General features: G+C 34.4%; 1 protein-coding gene across 1 annotated transcript; it reads right to left on the bottom strand.

The window, feature by feature from the left end:
- Positions 1–18,118: 18,118 nt before the first annotated feature.
- Positions 18,119–27,769, bottom strand: LOC121132018 (uncharacterized). The gene is made up of 6 exons (XM_040727445.2): positions 27,429–27,769; positions 25,088–27,376; positions 24,880–25,017; positions 19,728–19,935; positions 19,460–19,669; positions 18,119–18,253 (listed from the first exon to the last, which is right to left on the bottom strand). Exons 1-6 carry the CDS (start codon positions 27,591–27,593, stop codon positions 18,156–18,158), a joined length of 3,108 nt encoding a protein of 1,035 aa, XP_040583379.1. The 5' UTR covers positions 27,594–27,769; the 3' UTR covers positions 18,119–18,155.
- Positions 27,770–27,998: the final 229 nt, after the last annotated feature.

Below are 27,998 nucleotides of genomic sequence, written 5' to 3'. Positions count from 1 at the left end.
CCGCGCAATGAAAACCTCTGTCAACAAGACCTGCGCCTCCATGAGCTCCGTTTATATCCAGAGAGTCTGCAGCACCTACGGGACTGGAGCTAGCTATCCATTCGGAGCGTGGATACATTGACTAACCCTTTTCTTTTGGGTTTCAATTTAGTTTGTTTCCTAATTCACCTCGGATCCTGCCATGAACTTCAATACTTTAATAATACTTTTTGTGTTAATAGGAGTAATAATAACAGTTGGCCCGCTAAGTATATTTTGGATACTGTTTAAATCTACTCAAAGCCGTAAAAAAACTAACTATTATTGCTATTTCAAAACTTTCATAAGTGCTTTCAGTACTTATTGTATTAATATAATTAAAATATCACTGTTTTCCTTTGGCATCAAATATTTAGTATTCTCTAGAGGTGATAAGTTCTTTTTATTCTGAAATACATTTTATGAAGTTTCTCTTAGATTTATTTCAAGATGGTCCCTTATGTCTAATAAATAATACTGGAATTGACATTTTGTAAGGAAAAAACCGTATTCTTTTCATCCATGGTGGTAACCAGAGCTTGATAGTAGTTAAAATTAGCCACAAGGAAACAGGACTAGTCAATTATTTTTTTATTCGAGTCGCGTGAAAAATTTCTGAGCCCAGAATACCATATAATATAAAATACCTATGTAATTGGTATATTTACGGAGATATTTGTATTGGTTTGGATTCGAAGGGATCCCCCCCATGTAGTACTGATTTGTTCAATCAGAAATGAGGACACAAAGCAGTTAACAGAATGTGTCAAATAGATTGGTTTGTTCTAGAGTTGAAATTTACAGTGTGATTTGTGGTTAGAAATGTCAGTTTTATTTTAAAAAAAATCTTTTGGAACTACGCAGAAAGTGAAATATTCCAAAATTTGCCTTATAAAAAAATATTTTAACTAAAAATCATCCGTCATTTTTGTTTTCATGTCTATTCGACGTATGAGACGTTGATACAAAGTAATATTTATGATTTGAACCCAAAATTGCCTGTGTATATACGGTATTTAAGGTATGGGAATACGTAGACAAACGGCCTAGAGACAGGCTAGTGTATCTGACGAAACCTGGTTATAACTAGTGATCAAAGTTGCATGTATAATCGAAAATAAACATGGTAAGTCTGACAATTTGAAGAATCTTTTGGCGGAGAGCAGCTTAGCTGTAATGACATTTCATTTTGGCCAGCCGCAATCAGCTGGGACGAGAGAGGAAGGTTATATTGAAATAAATAAGGACATTGGCAAAGATTACTCCAATGTCGATATTCAATTAGATTTGGAGTCCAGCAAGGAATTACAATTATAACTCTGTAACAAATCCTCCAGGTTACTCACTGTCTTTTACGAACACATGCGAATATTCAAATAGGTTTGGATTATAATTGAATGTTGTTGAAAAGGAAGTTCACGTCTCAGGAGCTAAATACTAATGGCAAAAGTTCAGAATAAGACGATTTACTCTTCAGATTACCAGCTCCAAAATAACGGGCGAGTTAAAAAAAGACCCCCAATTTCCATATAATTCGAATCCAACACTTAAATGATTAAATAAGTATTACTGAAGAATATTTATTTGCGGAACTATTTTGTTTTCATTGCACAACCTCGTCACGATTTAATATTATTTTTATGATTATTATATTCATACATTTTGTTTTAACTTCATACAACATATTTTTCCCGCATATAAAATAAAGCATATTATATATATTAGGTTAAAGTCATATACCCTGATTAAATTTTTCGAAGAATATACCTAATACCTACATATGAAGTTCAATTTAACGCTCTTTTCCTCACGTTTCTTCACGCCTAAAAATTACATACTTACCTTTGAGTATCATTAAATGCACAAAAAGTTAAATATAAAAATAATTCTATGATGAAATCATAGGTAAACTAATTGCTCGTAAAATCTGCTTCAAATTGTTTAATTACTCATTTAGTAAAAATATTTTATATTTAAATAATTGTTGAATTAATTGTCTTCTAATGACTCCTACGTTGGTCAAAATATGCCTTCCATAGTCAACAAGCTGTTTGATGATAAATGTGGATCACACACGACTTTTGTAATTAGACAGAAGTGAGCAGGCCTATTTTAATGACGTAACAAATGTATGGAAAACGCTGTACCCATACTTACTTTAGGATTACAATGAATCTAACTCAAAATGTAAGATTTGCCGCTTTTAAACTGGGTCTGCGACCATATAAAGGAGGAATTTTATCATATTTTTATGCTATACCCTTGTAGTAATAAAAAAAAACAGCTTTTTTGTTCGTTTTTGAGACTTATATTACTATTAGTTGCCTTTTAACTTTAAACAGCTGCATCTAATCATCTTTCTTTAGATAGTATATTAATGTAAGCTATATTTTTATATTAAAAAAACTCTCCGTATTGCGAAGAAATCAATTCTATATTAAAAATAAAATGATATTATGTACTAAACATGAAATATTGATAAAGAGTTGAATGTTTATATTTTTAAAAGAACTGAATAATTGAATAGTCCTCTGTTGCCTTGGGAATTTTTACTGTTCTCTCCAGAAAGAGATATATATTTTAGTAAATATTTGAATGGTACTGGGGAAATAAATTCTTTTAAAGGATCTCCACTTTCATATTGCTTGCAATGGTTTGTAATAGAGACCAATAATAGTTCTACAATTAATAATAGGCAGGATTTGAAATTTCTACTCACCTGACAGCAATTGTAATAAATGAATAGCATTTGCATCTCCAAAATACAAATGAATTAATCAATAAGAACTCATAAATAGGGAATGTAAATTTTGAAGAATATCATTTATATTTATTATTTTTCAAGCATTACTAAAAAAAATCGTCAATGACTTTTATTAGTATAATATTATTTATTGACCAATTAAAATTAAAGGCAATGATTCATTAGGATGGGACGTGAGATTATATTTGCATCTTATTTTAGCTAACATCCAAAAACTGTTGAGAACGTATTTGCTAAAGAATTACAACGTGAAATGTAAAATCGCGGACTTCTTGATAACGAACGAGTTGGCTAAACTTTTGAAAGAATGAAAAGGTGTATAACACTTGGGTTTCATCACAGACTTCTTTATTGATGTATCTGTTTATTTTTCAAAATTATTTCATTCGGCTGCTAGCATGGCCTCTTACCTTGGGCATACGGAGCCGCAGCACTTCTTAACCTGGCTGCCCAAAGCTTGAACTCATTCTAATTTCGCTGAGAAGTAGCACAGGCTCTCTCCTCGACTATATGCTCCAAATATTCTAGTCAAGGGGGAGGACAGTCTAGGGAGGAGGGTGCAAAAGGCCCATTATATTATAACTAAGTAAACAATTTCGGGCCTCTTTTGACACGAGTGACCTTGGTTACTGTTGAAAGAAGTTACCAATGTCGTCGTACATAAGAGGCCTTCCCCAAATCTTCACATACCTCCTCACAGTCCAATCACTAACATTGAGAGCCTTCAATGCTGCCTCTTTGACTTGGCCGCACTTCTGGTGATTTTGGTGTCTGCATGCTCCATAATCCTCATTTTCCGGCGTATATTACTGCTAGGAGACATATCAAGGCTCTGTCATGGCCATACCATGATTTTAATCATGTTAACAAGACTCCCAGAGCACCGTACGACCTTACTGATCTCCTCAGCACTCACTTGGGCGTAGAGTAAATCAGGCTGTTGATATTTGTAAGTTTTTTTATTGTTGTTAATTAACCGGAATTGTCCTTAGTTTGAATGAAGCAACCTAGTATTTTAAAATATTCACCCTAAAGTAATCCAGATTGATTTAAAGTCAAGTCCACATTTGACCTCGCACACTCTTGAAGCTTCAGTAGAGTTTAGTACATCTACAGATTAAATAATGAAGAGCAAAAAGTCGTCTTAAAGTATCTTTGTCTACTTAATTATCAAGGAGAACATCAAAATACTTTAATTATTAAAACCATATAGAAGATTTTCTCAGAGTTAAAGTCGCATGGAACAATGTTGTTAGAAACCTTTTAATGTATCTATGTACCATGCACATAGTTTCCTTCCTTATAAAAAACATGGACCTTGAATCTCATGCAAAAAAAACATCACATCACAGAACATCGTTTGATGCTAAAAAGAAAAGTTCCATTTTGTGGATTCATATTCCTACGATGGTTAAGGTTGAGATGTTCCTTACTCCTTATGGAACTATGTTTCATTAATGTTGTATTTCTAAAGGAAGAAATGTGTCCTCAATTCAAAGGTACCAACTAATGATGGGAAAATCCAATCTTTTTACTAGCGTTGATCAGCTTTATAGAAATTGATAAGACTGCAATTATATAAGTCTGGTCCTGGTCCGGTTTAACTTTTTCAGTCCAAGAACCATTCTTGTTCAGTTCTTATTAGATATAGAACAGATCGGATCCAGATTCGAAATACTGGTGTACGGTATAATAAAACTTGTATTATTCGAAAAGATCCGAGATCCCAAATTTACCTGAACTTTTATATTTTACTATTAATATCGAATGTTGCATCTCTATTTATCTTGATTTGTACTTGGAGTACTTTGATCAAAATCGATACGTAACTTTTATAATTGCAGTTTTGTTTTGGCTAACTTTGGCTTATTTTTTGATAAAAATTCAACTCTGGTCGTTGATAAAAACAAGATTCACAGAGCTGTATCCAAAACTCGTGTAAAGCTTCAAAAACTAATGAAAGAATTGTCATTAGAATTATTTACTTTGATGGATGAAAATAAAAAAACCAGATAAATAGGAAAATAGGCGCCGTTACCATCCCAAAAAAATTATAGAAGGTCACATCTCAGTTTCATCAGAACCTGGAATATTTTATTTGGGACACACAACGCCAAGTCGTATTATAAGTAGGCCCATTTTTACTTCGATCAAAAATTTATTTGCGGAGCAAGGTTGAAATTTAGATGGCATAGATAGCTAAAAGAAACAAACATTAACGGGAGACCCTACTGGTTATTCCACACTGGCAGTACCTCAATAAAAAAAAATGTGTACTCTATTTAGTTTTCAGCTGTTGATGTGTTTTCTTCTTTTTCTCTAATCAGTGTTCTTACCACTTTGATTGGTTGAATACGAATTAGTTCTTATTCAGCTCTGGACAATTATCAAATGTCATTCAATAACAATTTCATAGTAGGAAGAATTGGCTGATTAGCAAGTAATTGTGGGCCTTTTTTCTGTTTCTGGTTGTGAGATACTCTACAGGTAACGACATTTACAATGTTGTTATAACAATAGTTCCATGTCAAGTGTACACAACCTTCTTCCATCACCAACACCAATTTTGATCATTTTTGGTGTGGATGTCTCAGGGAAACAACTTGTATAAAATTTTAGAATTATGGAAGCTTCAGGGCCTGTTTCGGAGTCGCTCAAAGTTTCGAACATGAGTAAGACATAACTCAATTCACAACAGATCTATTTTTTTTTGTTGCATTAAAAATCAATTTAGTAAGCAATATTAAAGTGGAGATCCTTTAGAAAAATTTATTTCCCAAGTATTATTCAAATATTTACTCAAATTTAAAATACTTTTTAGAGTACGACCTTTAACTCATATTTTATTAAAAAAATGACATATCTAAAGGGTTTCCAATAAACTATACTAATTTTGGTAGCCGGAGTCGGACTTGATACAAATTTTCCGACTCCAACTCCACAATCTTGCTCACGTAACTCACCCATACTCTTTTAAAAAGTGTTGTTCATTTTGAACGAATAGTTCATGAACCACACATCATTATTACTTGCCTATATCTCTGTCTTATCGTTGACACGTGATTTGAACACTTGGTTTGAAATATGTATGCATAGGTGTATAATATATACGTACATAGGTAGGTACTTTATTCCAAGTACGCAAGGTTTTATTCCACATGAAATATGGATTTGATTCAAATCTCATTCACGGAGTTTCAAGTGAAGGATACACAAAAGAAAATATTTATACTAGACAGAAAGAAGGGAGGGGGGATGATGTAATTCTCCAGATTGGTATTGGTCTTATCTCGATCTCAACCTCTCAAAGTCTTGGTCTGGTGGTCATGACTAAAATCAAAGCTGTGGAAACAAACAGAATCCATTTTTAATCTTTGATTAAAGAGTGGGGACACTAAACTTGAAGTAATACTTAATTACGACTATATACCCGTTATTGGTAAATATGGGGTTTCATTTTGTAACCTAACGAGAGGTGAAACAAAAATAAGCAAGTTTTGTTTTGATCCCTTCTCTCAAAGTTTAAAAATGTCAAAGCACCAATAAAAAGGTAATGCATCTGCGCCGTTATCAATGCGGAGAAGACTGCAAAGATCGTTGACATCTTCATCTAGACTGCCTACAGCACCAAGAGGTCCATTACAGTCCCATAACCTCAACCCATTGGAATTCGCAGTTTTTGGACAAATTTGATTATATTGGAAAGATTTTCAATCCGAACCTTAATTCCACCCACAAATTGGCGATAAAGATAGTTCTTTTTAGATGTTTTTTGTCTGTAAAATTGAAAAAGAGACCCCGGAACATTTTTTCTGAGAATGTAAGCTTACTGAAGGGATAAGGGGTAGAGTGTCAGAGATATTAAGTTACATAAAAGCAAATCATTATCGTTTTATCCATATTGCCCCCATAAAAATAGCGTGTATACTTTACGAGGTCTCCTTAAACAAGGTGTTATTTTAGATTTTGTATACAAGATATGTTGTATGTATTAAAAAGAAAAGATGAAGAACCAAACCTTATGAAGCAACAATATGGCAGACTTCTGGCCTATCTCCATGTGGCCCTTTACCAGCCCTGACCTCAACTCCCTGGACTTTACAGTTTGAGGAGTTTTAGAGAAGAATGTCAGCTCTAATAATTGCCTCAATTCGACGCTTAAATCCCTAGCAGACTAGGGACCTGGACTATCTAATCAGACTTGAACTTGGTCCACTCCTTCTTAATGGAAACCTCCAGAGACTGAACACTCATGTGAGTAGTAGCACACTCTCTCTCCTCCAGACGCGCCTATATAGAGTAGTCAAAGGGGTTCACGTTTGGAGAGGAGGGTGGCCACATTTTGAGTTCCCAAAAGTCCAGAAAGTTGTGTCTCAGGAAGGCCTAGGTCTAGTGGTGTGATGACACAGAGTTCCCTCTTGAGTGGAAACAAAGTTGAGCCCAAAGTTTTATTTGGGCCAGGGTAGCACTTTATTACCCAAAAGTTCGATGTAGATATTAGCATTTAATTTCCAGACTGACCTTTCATTTTATTCAAACTTTAATATAAAATGACTGTGCTTTAGAAGATATAATGTTTTCTTTAGTAAAACAATTAATATATATATATATATATGTTTCAAGATTGTTTTTATGTTGACGCCCGATATATCTTACTATGAATGCAAAGACAATATAAAAATTGTCATTAAGAATGTTTAAGAATCTACACGATGATCATTTATGTAATGTATATATTTAATAGGTTATATATTCATAAAAACATTTAACAGGCAGATGTCATCAATTTGAATATTTTGTCATAATAATATGTCTTCCACGCACCCTTGCATCTCTATGAACTACTCCTCATCATTGATCCTAACCCTGAAGCTAAATAATATTACGTAAAAAGAAATTAAAAGCAGGAAGAAGCGTAGTAATGAAATCAGATTAATTTTCTCATAAACAAAAACAAAAAAAAAGAAAAATGAAAATACGTCTTAATGACTTAAGCATATAAAAAAATATATATCATTTATTTGACCTTAAAGGCCTTCTTCTTGCATCATCATCTGGTCCTCATTGCTACATGTTATATATTTAAACATCCTAGTGTATGTGTATTAGGGTGGCTTTGATTTTATACTTATTTTTTCTTTTTTCGTTCTACCGTCCAAACTATCAATCGGTTCTAATCACATGGTCTTTTAGGTAAATCCGGACAACCTTTCAAACATCCTGATCAATAATGCATGTAGAGGTTTTGAAATTTTATTTATAAGTTCTAATAATACAAAAAAACAATTCATTCATTGTCTCCAACATATTCTCCAATCATTCGGTCGACAAGAGGTCTGAAGGTTTTGCGGGCCTTAAGCACGTCTGCAGGGGCGACTTTCTACCAGTACTTGATGATAAAGGCCTTCAAGGAGTCGATGCTGTTGTGTGAATTGACAGAAACCTTCCTCTCTAATTCCTCCTAAAAGAAATAATCTATAGGACTCATATCGGCGGAGTAGGAGGCCCAGGTTGGGGGTTCCAAAATGACAGCTTCTCTTCTTTCAACGATTTTTGGGCCCTGTAGGTCTTGTGAGAGGGAGGCGAGTCTTGCTGAAACAGGAACTCGACACCATTGGTGTCAGCTTTCATCCAAGGTATCCCTTGGTCAGACAGGAATTCACAGTACCTGTCGGCGCCCACCCTCTCTTTTGGCTCAAAGAAGATGTGGAGCATGGCACTACTGTTGCTCCCAATGACCCCAAGGGGGACAGAAACTTGGTTTTAAAGACGCGGAGGACATTAACTCTCTCTGTGGATATCTATCTGTTGTTCTGGATGCTATGAGACTTGTAAACAGTCAATTGTTTCTCATTCGAATAAAAGAGGGTTAGATTACCTTGGGATTTAAATCGTTTAGGGATTTTCTACCGTGGGTAGCATGGCTTTCATTTTGTCTGTAAGGATATGTCTTTTGTAGAGGCGTTACGACTTGATTTGAATTAAAAGTTGCGTAACTATCTTAAAGCTTACGCTCAATCTCCCACTTTAAAATTGAAATAATCAAGTTTAATGCCTTCCTTATTGTTCAGGATGTAGTTAAAGATAGTTCAGATTTACTTGAACGACCCTGTAGTGTGAGTTTTGGTATGAAAATCCTAGACCAGGTTGAGACTGTTTTTTATTGGACCGACATATTTGGGTCCTCTAACGAATTGATCTATTTTTCAAATAAATGTTTTTTAATTTTTTGGGAGAAAATAATTATAAAAAAATATTTTTTTTTTTAAATAACGATACCCGAGAGAATATAGAAGAAATATGGTACCCCAGATTCTTGACAGACGGCACATCAGCTGTCAATATTCGAACTTTTGGAGAAGGGAAGTCATTAATCATTATAAATCTGTTACAATAGAAGAATCATGGCGAATTGGAAGACAAATGGACTGATACTCTGGAAAAAAAATCCATAAATCCCTTTCGTTCATCTCCGTCGTAACAATAATATCAGGAAAACGAGATATCACATGTAAAATCCACGTAGGGGTTAAGTAAGTGTAATAAGGACCGATTTATGGTGTTACCTCTCTAACACCAAAATATGCAGTATATTTTGTTGTCAGCGGTCGATGTTTTTGTTCCCTGCGTTCTACACGTTGATTTATTTAATTAAAACTAGCTACTCTTAAACTCAGAACTGTTATCAACAATTGTCAAATAATACAAAATTCCACAGTGGGGAAATATTTGGCATGATTCTTTTCTTGTGAAAGGTTGCGTGATAAAATAAAGGTGTATTCCATAAATGAACTGTTGATAACGTCATTTGTATTTCAAAATTGTGAACATTGAAATAAAAACGCCGTATCAAGTTAAATGTGTTGCATAAACTATATATGTACATTATTTTGGTCAATTTTCAGGATTATGTCAACCGAAAATAACCCTTCCATACTTTATGAAGTCTTAAATAATACATATTTAATTTAAAAAAATCAAAGGAACAACCATTTTAACCAGTAATATACAATAACGACGTATTGTATTTGATTTATTGATAGATTAAGGATAAATATTCTCGAGACAAAATGGTTTTTAAAGTGAAGTGTCTTAAGGAAAAATGATGTTAGGCGAAAGCACATAGTGCCCTTTTATAGACATTCATTCTATTTTGTTTTGGTCCCTATTTTGACTTGCAATACTTCACTACAGGGTTGATCCTATCTAGGGGTACAGATTTTATTATTTTTAATTTTTCAAGAACAAAGTTTAAACAAAAGGTTTGGTGAGGATATTTATTTGACAAAATCATCTGAAAATAGTACTGGGCACAACTTTTATTCAATATGTAAGAAATCAACTCTAATATTTGCCTCAATATGAGGCCTAATTCCCTTACAGCCCTTGACTATGTAGTCATACTCGAACTTGATCCACTCCTTCTTCTTTATGGAAGACTCAGAGACTGCACATTTCTGTGAGGAGTAGCACACATCCTCTCCTCCAGATGGCCCTAGATAGATAGAACCAAATGGTTCGTGTCTAGATAGGAGGGCGGCCACATAGGTATTAAGCTCCCAAAAGACCCCAAAGTTGTCTCTCTGGAAGGCTGTGTCTTAGAGGCGCGATGACACTGAGCTCCTTCTTGAGTGAAATCAAAGTTTGCCCCGAACTTTTCCCTAGTCCCAGGTATCACTTTTATTATCCAGAAGTTCGATGATAGCATCTGCATTGAGCTGCTCCTAGCCTAACCAAATGGGAGGGCAGACTCCACAACGTCCAAGACCATGATCCCGCCTGGATTTTTTGTTCTGAAGACACGTCTCACCGAACTGAGACATTGTTTGGATGTTCAGTTATGATGTAGCAGATGTTCTACTTATTCAAAGTGGCATCAACGGTGGAATTTTTATTATCAGTAGAGAGCTAAACTTTGGGCGAATTTTTGTTGACCTTAAAAAATGATTTGACATCATTCCCGATTGAAAATAATAAACTGTGTAACACTAGATAAGATCAAACCAGTTTTGTCCCAAATATGAAAGAAAACCCGGTTTTCATTCTTATAAAACTTGGTTGTTTAAGCTCTCAAAATGGACGACATTAAAATTGTGACGTCACGTGAAAACGAGCTTATAGTCAAAAATGTTTTGCCTATGTAAGTTTATTATGAAGGAGAACAAAATGAAAGTGCGAGACGAGTGAGAGTCAAAGATGGACATTTAAGGCTCACCCTAATTCGTATGTTTATTTGTTTTAATCAATTATAATAAACCTCAACAATTCTAATTGATTTCCATTGCTTTTTGTGTCACTATTTGAATGGATATTTAAATTTCTGTTTGATCATGTTTTCCCTTAGGTCACGGCCATGAAAATCACTTTCCACTATTCTAACAGCAGAATAGAACTATTCAAATCTAATAATACTCTAATCAAAATAATGAATTAAAAGGATTCAAACTACAGGTACATTATCATTTGTCAATGAAGAAATTGTTTAGACGTAAAAATATATTATTATTTCATTCTGAAATAATAATTCATATAAATATATCAAGGTCAATTATATTGTTAAGTACATTATTGAGAAAAACATGGTTGAGTGAATGACTTGAATATTATTGTTTCAGATATGCACGAAAGGGGACGGGGGAAATGGAATGAAGGACTGAAAGATCCCATTGTGAGGATTTATAAAGGTACATAAATAGTATGGCTTATATCTAACGTCCATTTTTTAACTTTAAATTACACCCTTGCTAATGAGAATATTTCTAAAAGTAATGGGCACCAATGAGTTTTGAAGGCCCTCGGCTATCAAAAGATGTAGAATATTTTCACTCACCGTCATAAATGGCATCTTATTTGAAGGGAACGCCATTTAAAAAATTAAACTTTAATAATATAAAGGTGAATAAGTTAAAAAATTATAGTATATTTCCAGTAGACAATACAATTCATCTTCTAAAATAACATCTAAAGATTGACTAACCTCTTATAAAGGGATTTTAGCATTTCAAGAAATGCTACTGAAAAATATAAATTTACTCCAAAAGTATTCAGGGGTAGTAGCTTTTTGTGGTTTTCCATACTATGAGAAACTTGATTTTGAAGAGCACGGGTCATGTATCTCGGGTATAGCAGACTTTTTAGGTTTTGTACTCCTATCTATGTCAGGTCCGAGAATTTCGTCTATTGTATCGCCCTAAGTAAATAGACCACCTAATTTTCGTTGACCCCCAGAATTTCCATTCGTGTACTCCAAGAAGTTGGGCGTCTCCTGGTCCACCGTCTTCACTGTCAGCAAGTCTGATACGTTAGAGAGGAAGAAGGCCTCTGTCACAAAGGCCAAACTGGATTCGTTGGATTGAAAGAAAACATTTCTGGCCAATCCTCTTAAGCAAATGAGGGCCAATGTAAGAGATCTCAGAGTTTCACAATGACTGTGCAAAGAGCTATCAAAAAGTGGGTAGAAAGAGCCTTATGAGGGTGAAAGGACCACTTTCACCAGCAATGAAAGAAACCCATCTCCTCCGTTACAAGACTCTTTTGAATGAGTCTGTTGAAATCTTTTTTAACACTTTTGGCCCCCTTACAGCCCTGATCCCCACCCCCTCGATTACACCATTTGGGTGCATGACTAGGAGAAGGCCCGCCTTGTCTGGTATCTAAACACCGAGGCCCTCAAACCCACTTTAAGCCAGGACTGGGACGACATTACAGAGGAATACGTCAGTAGGAGGAGTGGTGCCTTCTGCCGCCGCTGGGAATCCATCTTTACCACTAAGGGCGGTTATATTAATGGTTAAGAGGCATTATACACACATCTATTTATGGGATTTATTTTGTTGAAATTCTATTGTTAATTAATAAATTATATCTTGTTGAAGTTCAAAATTCAAAGTGTTCATATTTTAAAGTACCACTCTGTAAATAGCTATAATTATTCGGAACTGTCTTTGACTTAAACAAGCCAAAATTTGACACAACAAATGTTTGCTATTGTTTAAAGGATATACCAAATAATAGTCAATAAACAATTATCTACTATAATTGTTTAACCCTTTGTACAAGTCCATGAAAATACTTCTTGGCAATGTCATCAAGGTGGTATTCTTTGTGATATATAGGAATGCATTTGTTGCCTAAAGGACTTTTGATATAGAATAAGAAGAATTCATCATCATTAATTCATGGTCCATGCCGTAGGAAGTTATAGTACAGAACAAAGAAACCAAGGACATGCCTTTGTATTCGCAAACATTCCTTTATGATATTCATCCAGAGAGGAGTTGAAACTTTAGCTGAGGGGGTGCATAGGATCTTATGTTCGGTTCATCGATGGATGATTTTGTATGTGGAATTCCAGGGTCCATCATTGTCTCTTCTTATCGATTTGTCTGTGCATAGGGTCTTATGTTCGGTTCATCGATGGATGATTTTGTGTGTGGAATTACATGGTTCATAATTGTCTTTTCTCATCAATTTGTTTTAAATAGCCTATATTTTATATCTATGAGCAGAGTTGTATCAAATATGTCCTAGAAAGTGAGTACGATTTGTTTTGGTTGGCAATATGAAGAAGCTTTTTTATTTCACAGCACTTTTATCATTTGAACTTTGAAACCTGCCCCCTGTTAATCTTTGATGGTGCCTTTACTTAAATTGGTTTTAAAACAAATTTAAGTAAAGGTTATTACTAAATAGTAATAATATAATTAATAACCCACCAATTCAATTGAATGGATTTTCTTCCTTCAACCTTCCCTTCCAATGATTGAATAATGTTCAAGTACTTTTCCGGAGACCCTTTTACTCGGTTCCATTCCTCCTGAGCTTTTTTGTGGCCTTCTTGGTTCTTGAAATGGGGATAGGTTCGATAATATACACTTTGATCAATTTTTCATACTGTGCTTCCTAATTCATTTTGATACTTTTTCCAAATGGAATCTGATTCGGAGGAGTTGGAATACAATTCCTAATACCGTAGAAAAATAACCTGCTAATCCTTAATTCTTTGGTTTTGTATGGATTTCATGTGTCTGGAGTTACCACTCTTCACGATCATTGATATACTTCATATTGAAAAGGTTCTGGGTGCCAAGCAACTGTACGTCATAAATGTATAACCCATAAGTATAAAGTAATAACTATTGCGTGTCCTCATGAAAGACACGGTGTAAAAATGAGAATAATTAGTCCCAACTATGATAAATTTGAAACTCTTCCTCTATTTGGAAACTGTGTTAATTATAGCAGTGGTTCCAAAACTTTTTTGAGTTCGACCCTTAAAATATATGGCAAGACAATGTGTGCCCCGGACACCTTTCATTAGAGATAAATATAAAATTTGGAGTGTGTTTTATGCAAATAAATGATCTGAAGGCCATTGAATCCCCATAAAGTTCAACCCAGAGGTAAGTAATATGTAAGTTATTTGACTATATTGATCAAAAATAAAGATTTAATTCTACATAAATTGAAAAATATAAGTAAAAATAAGATATACAATAAAGGAATAAAAGTCAAAAATGAAATCCTTTTTCGTCAGATAAAATTTCGTTAAGCACATCTTCCATGTCAAGCGACCTATGATTGAGATGAGGCGGTAAACACGGCATATTCAGTTATGTTTTTGTATTTTCATCTTCAGGGAAATAATTTTTTAAATGATCCAGAAAAGACTTACAAAAAATAAGTATATTCCTCATTATGTAAGGTTTGGTGCCATAATTCAAATTATATTCTTCTTTTTGGAAATCATCTGTCAACCCTTCCGTTGTATCCCAGTACCCTCATAGGCAGTTTTGTGTCGATCAATATTTAGGACCAAAGAACGTTGTCCAGTCCAGTGCCATCCAGTCTAGTCTAGTCCCATTTTTCGGCCCTGAAAGAAGGTAAAATCGATCTCTCATGACGTCAATGAGAGTGTTTTTCCTCATTTTAATTATTTTGTTATATAATAAAATAAAATATATAACTAAGTAACAATATAATATTTTCGCATTATCAGGGAAAATATAATCTTTTTTGCAAGATTTGTGCAATAATCTTAATACATATTTTATTTATTTGAATAAACCATCGATATTTATATGAAAAATTCCAAGGATCGGTCTCAAGGACCGGTTCCAAGGACTGAAGGTCTTGAGGACCGATAGGGCCGGTCCTAAGACTGGGCTGGGCCGAAGAAATAAGGACCGACACAACACTACTCAGAGGGGGCGTGACACCAACTTTGGGAACTCACGGTTTTTATAGGTCTGAGTAAAATATGACATCATATTATGTAATAATAAAATAAACCAAAAATGGACATGTTAAATATGACTGTTGGAAGAATGTTTTGTAGGGGAGGAGCTTAGCTGTCATGACGTTGCATAAGAACTTTGACTTCTTCATCAGCCAGATTGTCACACATTATAACAAAAGAAGGATGTTGCTACTCCCTGTATATCAAAGTAAAGTGTTTTTTTAACCTAACACACTTATACAAATATGCGTTTGAGGAATTTTTTTGGCTTTGGGATGCATCAAGAAGGTTTTTGTATATTCTGACATAGCGTTGTATAAATTATCACCTGCTAGTACCGGGTGGTCCATTGAAACACTTACTAATTCAATCATAAATAAAGGGATTGAAATTATTTCAAATTTAATATAAGAAAGCATAAACAATTAGTTAAAAAAGAAACCTGAGCTCTCTAGCTTATGAACAAGTGATCGACGAATTTCCATTCGCGCACTCCGTGTAATTGGGCGTCTCCTAGACTTCCGTCTTCACAGTCAGCAAGTCCGATCCGTTAGCAAGAAAGAAGGCCGCTGTCAAAAAGGCCAAACTGGATTCGTAGGATTGAAAGAAAACATCCAAGGACAATATCCTTAAGTCCATGTTATACCATGTAAGAGATATCAGGTGTTCACACCAGACTGTGCAGAGAGCTATCGAAAAAGTGGGTGGAAGGAGCCTTGTGAGGGGGAGAGGCTCCTTTTGACAGCAGCAATGAAAGAAACCCATCTCCTCCGTTGTAAGAATCTTTGGAATGAGTGTCAAGCCTTCTGCCACCACCTGTAAGCCAACTTTTGTTTTTGTCAACTTTTTTTACTCAATATGGCCACCTTCATTATCAATTTACACGTCCCCTGAAGCCCATGTAGGATTTGATGACAGACTCCTCTAATAAGTTGTCCCATGCAACCACTATGGAGGGCTTCAGTGAGTCCACATTCGGTTAATATGTTCTGTTGGTTTCCCTCTCCAATGTGCCCCATATAGAAAAGTCCATTGGTTTCATATCTGGTGAGGAAGAGGGCCATATCTCTTTGGACCAGAATCGAGCGATGTTATCTGCAGATAACTTTTGGTATTTGTAGAACGTGTGAGAGGGGACACCGTCCTGAGTCCACCCGTAGTTACCTTCTGTATAGTCAATCTTCAGCTATGGTAAGATGGTGTACCTAAGCACCTTATAGTAGGCCTCCTGACCATTTTCCATCCAGCCTTGAAAAAGAAATGAGGGATCTTCTTTCCTTCAGAGGCCTCAAAGCCTAAGACTATTGTTAGGACGGATGTTTAGTATGGTAAACCCCTTGAACCTCTTCTTTTGTTTTCCACAAGCCCGCGGTCGTTCCGGCCTACAGTGCTTTATTTCCCTAAAAAAGTGGCCAAATTATCAAAATTGACATTATATATTTATTTTTTACAATTCCAGTTGTAATTTAAGTTTTATTTAACTTATTAATCAAAAATATATTAACTTTATCTGATTTCATATAGGTTTCAAAGGATTTTGAAATTGAAATATAATTTATTTGTTGATAAATAAACGAAAACATAAATTTAATATATCTCATCAGATTCATCCTTTACTTTATCAATATAAATATTGATTTTGTATCTGCCAATAACTTTTGTTTATTTCCTTTAGAATTATTTTATATAATATTTATATATGGTGAATATGATCTGTTAATTCTTGATGATTTTCTTGAGTGATTAAGTCTGGATTTTCTAATTTCTTAATTTAATGCTTCTCCAACTTCTTCAGAATAAAGCCCAATTGGAGAAACATATGACTCAATTACTTTTTTTCATACTTAAAGACTTTCTTGATAAATGGAGGCATAATGAATATAAAAATATTGGTTGACTAACTAGAGGAGGGGAACATATTCATTATAGAGCGTATCGTCCCCAAATAAAAATTGAGACAAAAAGATTTAGCCAAGACGAAACTTACGTCAATTTGCATCTCGGCAATAGAAATAAATAGAAATACATATATTTTTGGGGTGCCTACTTGTTAAATCAAACTGTATATGTCTTCATTACTTCTTAAAACCCTTGGAAAATCCATTGATATTTTTTAAAAGCATACGACATTCACTATATGATAATACACAATTTTTTTCTAATATAATTTTGTTTATTGACGCTTAAGAAAAAAAATGACTTCATATGGAAACCTTTGAATATTTTTATCTACGTTCATTTCTTTTTTCAAGACGGAAATTTCACCATGGTTAAATCCTTGCTATCTCAATTTCAGTTTTGGTTGACACCCTCTACATAGATTGTTCAATCTTGCAGTACAGAATCAAGCAAAATTCTTATTTTGGAAAAGTGTGGAAATATGCAAAAAAAAAAAAAAAATTCAAAAAGTTTCAAAAAATTCAAAAAGTTTCAAAAAATTTCAAAAAATCTACAGAATCTACAAAAAAATTACATTTTTTTGCAAATATTTTCCAAATATGCCATTTTTGTAGAAATTTTTCAAAAATCCATATACTATATAAAGAGTGGGACTTGAGTTTATTTCCTTCCTCTCCAGGATGCTTGTAGCTTCTCTAATGAAAGACCCAATGACAGCTTTACTGCTCCTCTTCAAAACATTTTTCAAATTGCCTTTGTTTTCATGGGGATTTTCGGGGTTTTTTTTAAACGCCCAAAATGCTCCCGATTAGCATCACTGGTTATTAGTCTAAGTCACTTCAGACATAGAGTAGAATTAATGATCAAAAACGGAGTCCTTCCTACCTATTTCCTTGTTAGATACGGAGTGGAATTTATGTTTATTTTTCCTCCATGACAGCTAAGTTGCTCACCTCTAAAGTATTCTTCAAATTGTTAGGGTTACTATGTGAATTTACATACAAAAATACTTACAATTTACAACTCCAAGTATTTATCTATTCTCTAGAGAGTTTAAGACAATAAAACATAACTCATTTTTACATATTTTGTATAAATATATATATTTTTTTAAATAGAAACATCTAAATAGTAACAAATCAAAATGACCTCTATTACAACAAATAAAAAGGTCATTTCTCATCAGAATGAGTTTTAAAAAAAAAAAATCCCTATAAATAAATAGTCAAACAACTCCTAGATTTTTCGAACAACTTGGTCCACTACTTGTACGACACCATTCGTTCCAGATATATCCATTTGAATTACGTTTCCACCCTCGAATTTCATTCGATCTGTAATAATAATATATATATTAGTAATTGGCGCAGAGGTCATTTATTTATTAATGTTCCTTTAATTGGTAGAATGGAGTTATACTCATTAAATATAAATTGAGAAGAAGGGATCTGTGTATCGAAAAAACTAAGTTAAGCAATCAGAAAAGGAAAAACGGTTGATTACTGTGTGCTCTTTGTTCTTTTTTGTTCATACTTTAATAAGTCGTGGGGTTGTTAATATCTCCCTCTAAAAGAAGAATTCTCGCCTATGTTTGGTGTAAATTGATTTAAAAATGCACAATACAATAAATATAATAGGTGAGGTGAAAAAGATCTGAGCGTTTTTTCGCTATATTTTATCAATAAAATTAATATTATCCGATTTATATGGTTCCGATCGGGTAAATGGTTAATATTCAGTTCCTGGGCAATGGAATAAATGCTCACATGTTGGCCCAACTTGACGATTTCTATTATTCTGTCGACATTTATGACGTCCATATTGCAAGAACAGAATCGTTGGAATCATTGCTTTGTTGTTAAATTCGATACTGTATTGGCCCATAAACAGCATTAAAAAATTGGCTGCCTGATCGGCCTTTTCATCTTGGTTGTAGTGGTACTGAAGAACGTATCGAATTTTCTCTTTTTTTACTTCCGTTTTGGAACACTTTAACACACAACTGGCTTCACCAAACACAAAATGGTAAATGAACTGTTTTATAAGTGTACATTTAACCTTTAATCCAATTTTAAGCTTTTTTTGATGCGATGTATTAATCGTGAGATATAAGTTACTAAAGCTATCTAGCAAAAACGCTCAAAACTTTTAACCTAATCTAATTTACATATAACTATAATATTTTCTTTGGAACTAATGCTATTTAAAATGAAGATATATAACAGTAATTCATTTTCTCCGGCTAAAATCATATAACAGGTAGCTGATATTAACCAGTGTCTGCATTCAGTAATACCACATGTCTCACTCCCGCCTTTGCCTCACGCTCTTACACAAATCCCAACTCTAAGTATAAGTGAACATTATAATATTACGTTTACTCCATATGACCTAGGAATCGTCTTTCAAGTCCATATACATTTAGTATATTTCCTTCTCTAGGAACGACTGGGACGCGAATCTACGCACATTGAGTTCAAAAGAATCATTTCTCATGAGCGTGTTGTCCATTGAGCTACGTATTTATTTTTAAAACTTACCTCCGCGTGAAAAAATGTTGAGATTATGTCCATTAGACATTGAGAGCATTTCATGCTGTTTCACGCCCACAGAGTAAACAGTTTTTTCAATGATATGTCCATATATTAGCCGGGAAAGCTTCTTAGAGTCTCGAAGTATCGTATCCATAGATCGGGGATCTAGTGTGCGAAACGCTTTATTCGTTGGAGCAAAGATGGTCCAAGGTCCCTCTGGAATTAATGTATGAAAGATTCGGATCAAGAAAGAATAATAAAAAAATGACGTTACCACTTTGTCCAAGGACCTGATCGAACTTGATTACATTGAGAGCCTTCAGAAATGTTGTAAAACGCTGTCCCGGATCATCTTGTAAGATTTGTAGAACGTTTTTGTCTGAGGGAGGAGTAAGAACGTGATCCACAATGTGAATGATGCCGTTTGAGCTGGGTATCGGGATGTTGAATTTGTTGATTACGATACCGTTCACTGTTTTTACCTATTAGATATATTCATATATAATATGTGTGTTGAGTTAAGATACAAACAATTTTGAACAAAAATCAAGTAGAAAAGGAGTATTGTTCAACATATAGGCACAGCCCATTGTTTCATTGACATATTTTGGTTAATTACAGACTGTATATTCAAATTTCTTGGATGATTTAAGATATTCAAGTATGTCAACTATAGTTTAGAACCTTCACTTACTGCATAATACTTAATTTGGCCCCGATATAGCCCTTTTTAACTATTTTCATTTATCAATTTATAATATCATATTTGGTTCTAGGATGTTACGCCCCGGGCAGTTTCACCCTGCGGAAGTTTCGCCCTCATACAAATATTGTAGCATAAATGTATCTCCTTTGTATAATTTAAGATTTACAATTAGTCTCCTCCCAATTGAAGTCATTGTTAATGCACTTTTGCATTCAGTAGTGTAAAATGAGTGCATTTAAATATATTTTAAAATAGAACATATCAAACGGTTCGAATTCATTATAAAAAGAATCAACAATTATTTCATATTAATTACTCAAATGCCATAATTTCATAATTAATTACAAAGGATATCAAGTTGAAGTAAAGGAAGGCCTTAAATTATATGTGGAAGCTTCATTTATGCTATGATATATGTTAGAGGGTGAAGCATTCCAGGGCCTAAGATCCGGTCGCAAACATATTTAATTGTGTCCAGTAATTTCATAACAGAATAAGAAATTGATATATTTTATTTGAAAGAGCCATATAGGGGCCTATATAAGTATCTTGAAACAAATAAAGGCGTTAAACTATAGTTGAAACTCTTGCATATCTTACCTTATTCCAGAAATTTGAATACAAATCCAATAATTGAGTCAAATATGTCTATAAAATCCTTTTTTTTGATTTTCGTTCGAAATCACCACAATAAAGGAACAAGGAAATGGTATATTTTATTCAAAAGGGATCATATCGTATCCAATATAAGTACATTAAATAAATAAAAAGGTTTTATACTATAGCTAAGATTCTTGTGTATCTCACATCATACCAGAAATTTGACGATAAACCATAAAGTTTATGTTAATATGTCTATAAAATGTATATAAATAAAGAAATAAGAAAACGGGTGATTGTCTCCTTTTGCTCTAGATTGTTTTTAAGTTGACACATCACCTATATAAAAATATTTGACGTGCAATTAATATGAACCCTGATGGCAACTGTTTACTCTTGTGGAACATGTACCTTGCTTACGCTAATTACTCTAGTGTCTGTGTATATAAATACATTCATACATGAAACGAAGTGATGACCTTTGTGATTATCTGTGAAGCAGAACTGTCAAGATGGATGTGCGAATCACCGCGTAGGATTCAAAATATGTATAAAACATGTACTTAAACTGATATTATGTAAATCCACATGGAATTAATTTTCTAATTGTTAAACATGCATATAATAAAAAAGAGCCCTGGACATCATTAGACCACAGAATGACACAACGTGATTTGTACATATGTAATAACATCACATTTGATATTCATTCAATGTCTATTTATGTACTTTTCTTACCCAAGAAATTAAGTAATAATATATACAAATGATTACTACAAAATTTCTATCCTTCATTTTGATGAGATTCCTACGTGTTTTTCACTTATTTACAAATTACAAAGGTGGTGGCAATCCCAAAACCTAGAAGCATCTCTTTTTATTTAATAAGTTGTATCGTTGCTTAATATGGGACTTAAAATTGGTCTTGTTTTTTATCTATCCTTCAAACAAGAGCAGGCCCCCCGGGACAACTACACCCTGTACTTTTACCGCCAAATCCATCTATCTCCCCACCCCTATCCTTTTGTACCATTATTATTGTGAAGCAGTGGTATTGTTAACCACTGAAATCATTTCTGAAGCTCCCAAAAATTTTATCAGACATGTAGGGTGCGAAGTATTAAGAAATGGAAAAATGTGGTTTGTCAATACAAAAGAAAGGTAAAATGATTTTCCGAAAACCAACTGTATTCTTTGCTTTAATTATAGTCAGTTTCTATCAGAAAATTATTCATATTCATCCTTTGGAGGCTCTGCAAATTGAGCTTAAAGAAGGAATTAAAAAATCTTCACAATAAAATAATGTAAAATTTAGATCTTTTATTCTAACGGGCCTAATCTATAGTGTGCGACCTCCATTGAACAAGCAACACGATCTTTATTTATAATGGATTTTCTCCTAAACTAATCATCTGATCATTTTAATAAAAGCAGGCCTCCTTTGACAGATTTCGGAATTCATCCTTGCCACAAAGAAGTCCATGGGGTTAAGGTCTGGTGATTTTGGAGGACAGACATTGGATCCCACAATGTCGAAAAAAATTATAACCTCATCCTGTGATCAATACACTTTGGTCTGTTCTCATAACCATCTTCAAACTTTTCCAGTTCCTTTCTAACTCTTCAAATAAAGTACTTGTACATGTTTAAGAAATTTGCAATCTTAACCTTGTCTCGTCGGACTCAAATTGCAACAAGGACATTCTGTTTTTTTCCTTCGTTAATAGATGTTATTTTTTTTAAACTAACTCCAAACACTTTTGGCTTGCCGCCAAAACAACATCCAATCTACACATATGCTTAAAGTTTGTTGTAAAACAGTGGCCTCGCGCTATATAATAAACCTAATGAAAATACGCTGTTGATAATTTTTTTGGGACTAATCTCCCTCCATAAAATAATTAAAACATATGAAAGGTAGCCCTGTTGAGAATTGGAGCTAGTAAACGATAGAGACCAAAGTTATAAATAATGTTATGGTTGTTAGGAGCTGTGGTTGGGTCATGCTACTTTTGAGTTCCAATTAAAAGTTATCACTTTTAAGGAGACTTAAAAATAATCAAGAAATATTGTCAAGTAAAAACAAAATCATTCGTCTCCGAGTCTGAGAGACTCCTTAAGTTAGAGAGGCTCACGCAAAATATATTATGGGACTTGAATCCTTTAGTCTTGGGAGATCCCTTTTCTATGTAGGTCTTTTCAATTATGAGTAGTGGCCATATCTGCTTAATTAAGTCCTCAACGGGAGAGGTTTAAGGGACCAATCAAATCGTAACTGCATTGAACAATCAAATCTTAACTGCATATTTACCTCTTATTTATAAAAAAAATGTGATAATATGTGAGCTGTGCATCCACAGAAACTATTTTTCCTATACTCAAATAAATTAAAACAGGAAATATTGCTCGAGGAATCAATTGGATTATAGGCTTTTCAGATCCCAGATAAAATAACAATCAAGTTTATATAAATTGTAGTGATAAGTGATGATGTCAAGAGAAGTCCGATACATCACTATTACTTACATCAATCAGATAAATGACGTAAATACGTATTATTTTTTTTAAAGATTTAATGTTTGGTTTTATAGTTGTTAAAAAGTTGAATGTTTAGTTGTTATTTTTCACTATTGGGGGTAAATTGGTGGTAGAGGGGGTTGTAGATGGTTGGGGGGGGGATAGATAGCTCGGAAAGTGACATCCTAGGCGATATAATGATGGGAACTAGTCGGAAAGGGAAGTATCATTTGAATTAGTTAAGTAAATCTTCAACTATCTTCATAACACGTGAATATTTTGTCATTATTCTCAATTTAAACCTAACTAAAGTATAAATTAGTCGTATTAAAATGATAAAAGATGGATTTATGATTGATGATGACGTCATTTATCAAAGATTGTTCTATGCAATGTTACGAATTACATTTAAGAAAAATTGGCTATATGAACTTCTAAAATCGCCTAGTTTCATCAACAATCTGTTATAAAATAGGCTAAAAATATATAATCGTTTATTGCATGAAGGGATTTAATATCATTTTTCAAAGCTTGGGCGGGACAATAAACTTAATTCATGTATAAAGTCATCCTTGTCCTAGTACGTAGCCTAGATAAGCCTGCTATAAGATGAATCTGACCCTTGGTGGGCTGTGTGCTATAGAAAGTTTCATATTAAATCTTTGAATTGGAATGAAATCAATCAATTTCCACGCCCAATATTGAATCGACATTTTTTTATTTATATTTCTAACGTCATTCAAAATCAGGCATAAATCAACTAAACTATTGCAATGATCAGCTAAGTTTTCTGGCTATCAGCTATACAAGTTAAAATAAGCTAAATCTACGAGAAAATCAGCATTCTGGTAACTCTGGTTCTATGGGACGGCTATGTATCCTACTCAGATTAAAGACGAGACAAAATTTGGGGCTGATTCATCCCTACTGCATAGTAGGTTGGTTCAATATAACGGTACGATATTAGTACCAAGGTACTGACATTTTTAAAACAGTACGGTCTTGAATTGGAATCTATACTTGCAGCCCCATTTTGTAATGTAAAAAATGACAAGTAAGTACATATATAATTAGATCTGGACCAGTGGCGGTACCTAACCTCCTCCACCCTCAAATGATGAAAGCTAGCAACACCACTGGTCTGGCCAGTAAAACAGAGAAAAGCTGCGGTACTCTATATAATGACGTAACTTCCCTGATCCTCAAAAACGATTCCCTTTATAATAAAAGTAAACACACTTCTGCGCTAAATAAAAATATTGATATGGTCATAAAACTATGACATAGTGAGGAAGAAATCCACGGAGGATTTCAAAATAAAAATACAGTTTTTGATTACGTCAGAGAGAAAAAAAGGCAAAAGGAACTCTGTCCTTAAAAAAATCATATTAAAATATCAAAATGCAAAAAAGAATTGTTCTTATAGCATAAATTTCTCCAATTATTTTATACGGACATACAAGTCTTTCACAATACTTTAAACTGCTTTATTTTTAAATCATTTAATCTTTTGAAGCCATTCTTTTAAACATGTATATTTTCCCATTAAATGTTATGTATTTATTTATATCCCTCTATAGAAGTTTTGTTTTGTTTTACTTACTTCAATCTCCTTCCAATTGCGATCATCCGTTTTAAAGATGTTTGTTCGAAGGGTTGTGTTGACCAAGGAAGTGGCTGTTCGATCATTTGCAATCATTTTCTCAGTTATCGTTCCTTGAACGATATGAGATTTGAGGATCTATAGATAAAAAGAAGAGAAGATACAATATTGAATTCAGGATATAATCCATGAGCGCCATTTTGCGTACCTTCATTAATTGAAACTCTCCTAGGGACTCCATGTTGATATCTCCAAAAGCAGCATTAGTTGGCGCAAAGAAAGTAGATGTAACTTCATCAAGACTAAAGGTTTGAATAATATTAAACTTCTGTAGGAGTGATGCAAAGACTGTGAGTCCATTGTCGTTGAGTACTTCCAGAACCCTTGATGGATATTGAGTGTTTCTTAGTAAGGGAGTGATATAATTGTCGGATATCTTCCTTGGTGGACGACGAACGGGCTCTGGTCCTTGAACTACTTGGATCCCTCCCTCATTTAGAAGTAAAGGAGCTGTAAAAGTGTCGATTGTGTCAAAGTGAGGTTGGACTAACCAACCACTTTGCGAAAACGGAGGAATCGTCGTCGTTGTTGTTGAAGTGGTCGATGTTGTAGTGAAGGTCGAGGTAGTTCTTGCTGTTGTTGTGGTGGTTGGGAGCAAAATGGTTCGTGTTGTAAAATGAACCACTTGTTCATCTTTCAAGAAAGGGAGGTGTTCAAATGCGTTCTGTAGTGGATTATACTGGGATAGTTGAACAGATGTATCTCTTGGATGCTCTCTGAATATTTCACTGGCTTGGCTATTTACCAAGGGAATGGTATTGGTCTGTCCTCGGAATTCTTGCTCACTGTTTTTCAAAAGGGGTATGTACTGAAGAGTAGAGGGCGCTGCAATGTTGGGAACGGGTGGATAGGTAGAAACAACGCGATTAAAGGAAACTTCGTTTCTAGTCGACTGTGAAGGTATAGACGCTGCAATGTTGGAAACCTGTGGATAGGTTGGTACAATGTGATTAAAGGAAACTTCGTTCCTAGTTGGCTGTGAAGGTATAGGCGCTCCATTGTTGGAGACGGAAGGATAGGTTGGTACAATGTGATTAAAGGAAACTTTGTTTCTAGTTTGCTGTGAAGGTATAGGGGCTGGAATATGGGAGGGTCTTGAAGGGACCAGACGTTGTCTATTATTCTCAATGGGCTGGCTACGGAACACGACAATTTCATTTGGAGGTGGGGTGGATTGTCTTTTGAATTGTGTGTTGTGACTCTCCCAATTGTGGTTAATGTTGTTGGAATATGGATAGGTTCTAGTTGAATCATAATTATGAACTATGGGTCTCCAAGTTGTTGTTCTGGTAGTTGTAGAAGTGGTTGTTGTCGTTGTTCGTGTAGTGGTTGTTTGTGTAGTGGTTCTTATGGTTGTCGTTGGTGAAGTCTGAAAGCGCAAAGTCTGTCTCGTTCCAAGAGGACTATATGACCGATAGGGAGACTTTGTCACTGTTTTGAGCCCAAAGTTATTTCTGTAAGGGGATCGAGGAGTGACAAAGGTAGCGTAATTTGGGCGTACAAAGCCCTCATCATTTGTAGTTTGACGTACCTGGGGTAGAACCTTGAAGACAGGTGTCTTACTATTGATAAATGCATTTCTCAGACCATAAACAAGAGTGGGTTCTGGTTTTTTTAGAGGGATATACGGGGCTGGAGTGACTGTGGTGTTGATTGAGGATGTAGTCTCTCTGTTATTATGATATATTTTATAGCCGAAATGTCGTTTTGGGCGCGGACTTGAGGCCCACTTTCGAACTGGTATTTTGGTTTTAGGTACTGTTGTTGTCTGTGGGGCGTTTGTCGTCGTCGTTGGAGTTCTTGATACCTTTTCAGACTCGAATCTGTTATCAAAATGATTCCAGTAATGCCTTGGTTCTTCTTCTTCTTCTTTTATCCATCCCTGACCTTCAAATTCCTGAGGAATGCCCTCTTCTTCTTCCCATTCATGCCCATAGTCTGTATTTGAGAACTCACCCTCATTATTATCATGAACTACAATGCCTTGACTATTATGTACAAAATTGTTTTGAATGCTCTCCATATTCTTTTCATGATCCTCCATAAAATCACCAAGGTGTGTAAAGTTCATTCGTGGAAAAGAAGAAAATGTTCCAGGCGTGGGATTGGAAGAGAAATGGCTCCAAGACGTCTTCTCTCTTTTCCTATGTTGATTACTATTACTTGGGGCCTCTGTCTGTGAGGGATTACTTTTTTTATTTTTATTAATTTCATCACGTAGCTCATGCCATGATTTAAAACCACCCGAGACCGCCTTGTTTGTTGTACGATCTCCTGAAGGAACAATAATCGACCTTCGCTCTGAGTTAAAGCTTCTATCAATCATATCCCCGCTTGAAAGCGACTCATCATAGTCCTCATTAATAGACTCTATGGGATAAAATGGTATTAGACGATCTTCCTCAATGTCTTTCGATCGAAACTTGGGAACCTTAAACTACAAATATATTATAAATATCAGAGCGTCTTTATAAAAAAGAATTGTTTACCTTCCGTAAGGATTGAAGAGGATCACTATTAAATAAACGAGCTTTGATTCGACTAGGATCCCATGTGACGGAATCATACAAGTCCGGATAGTCCAGGGAGTAACACAATGGATTTGTAAGTAGGGATAAGAGGAGTAATAGCTGAGTAAGGAGTCTTAAAATCATTTCGTCCTATCTCGTGTAAGGATTCAAATGGAATGATGATGGTATTTACTTCACTGCCACCGGGAAGCTCCGTCACTCGACGCGATAATGACAATAAAAAGAAAAAGAAGACTACTTCACCATGAATCGGGAACAGAAAGAACAATAAGTGACATTAATTTCTTCTTCCGTGGAGTGCGCGTTCAAGTGCGTACGAAGGATACGCAGGGATTTTTTTTATTAAAAAAAATCTTGCTGTAAGAATTCATTTGTATCTCTCTCCTTAACAGGATAAGGTAAATGTATTTATGCAGTTAAGTATGTGATAATTAATACATACTTCCATGGCATATATTCATAGTTGCACAATTCAATAAAATTAGTAAAAAAGATTGAAAGAAGGAAGGAATAGAAATATGTAAAAAA

Source organism: Lepeophtheirus salmonis, chromosome 1 (assembly GCF_016086655.4).
Source record: "Lepeophtheirus salmonis chromosome 1, UVic_Lsal_1.4, whole genome shotgun sequence".
NCBI classification, from domain to species: Eukaryota; Metazoa; Arthropoda; class Copepoda; order Siphonostomatoida; family Caligidae; genus Lepeophtheirus; species Lepeophtheirus salmonis.
Note: the sequence above shows the minus strand (reverse complement) of the source record. Positions and strands in the feature narration are given on the sequence as shown.

Excerpts from the sequence above, each read along its gene's own strand:
- LOC121132018 (XM_040727445.2), bottom strand. The coding sequence starts at position 27,593 with ATGATTTTAAGACTCCTTACTCAGCTATTACTCCTCTTATCCCTACTT. Across the intron at positions 27,377-27,428 it reads CTCTTCAATCCTTACGGAAG|TTTAAGGTTCCCAAGTTTCG; the intron begins GTAAACAATTCT and ends ATATATTTGTAG. Across the intron at positions 19,670-19,727 it reads TCAGGTCCTTGGACAAAGTG|AGGGACCTTGGACCATCTTT; the intron begins GTAACGTCATTT and ends CATTAATTCCAG.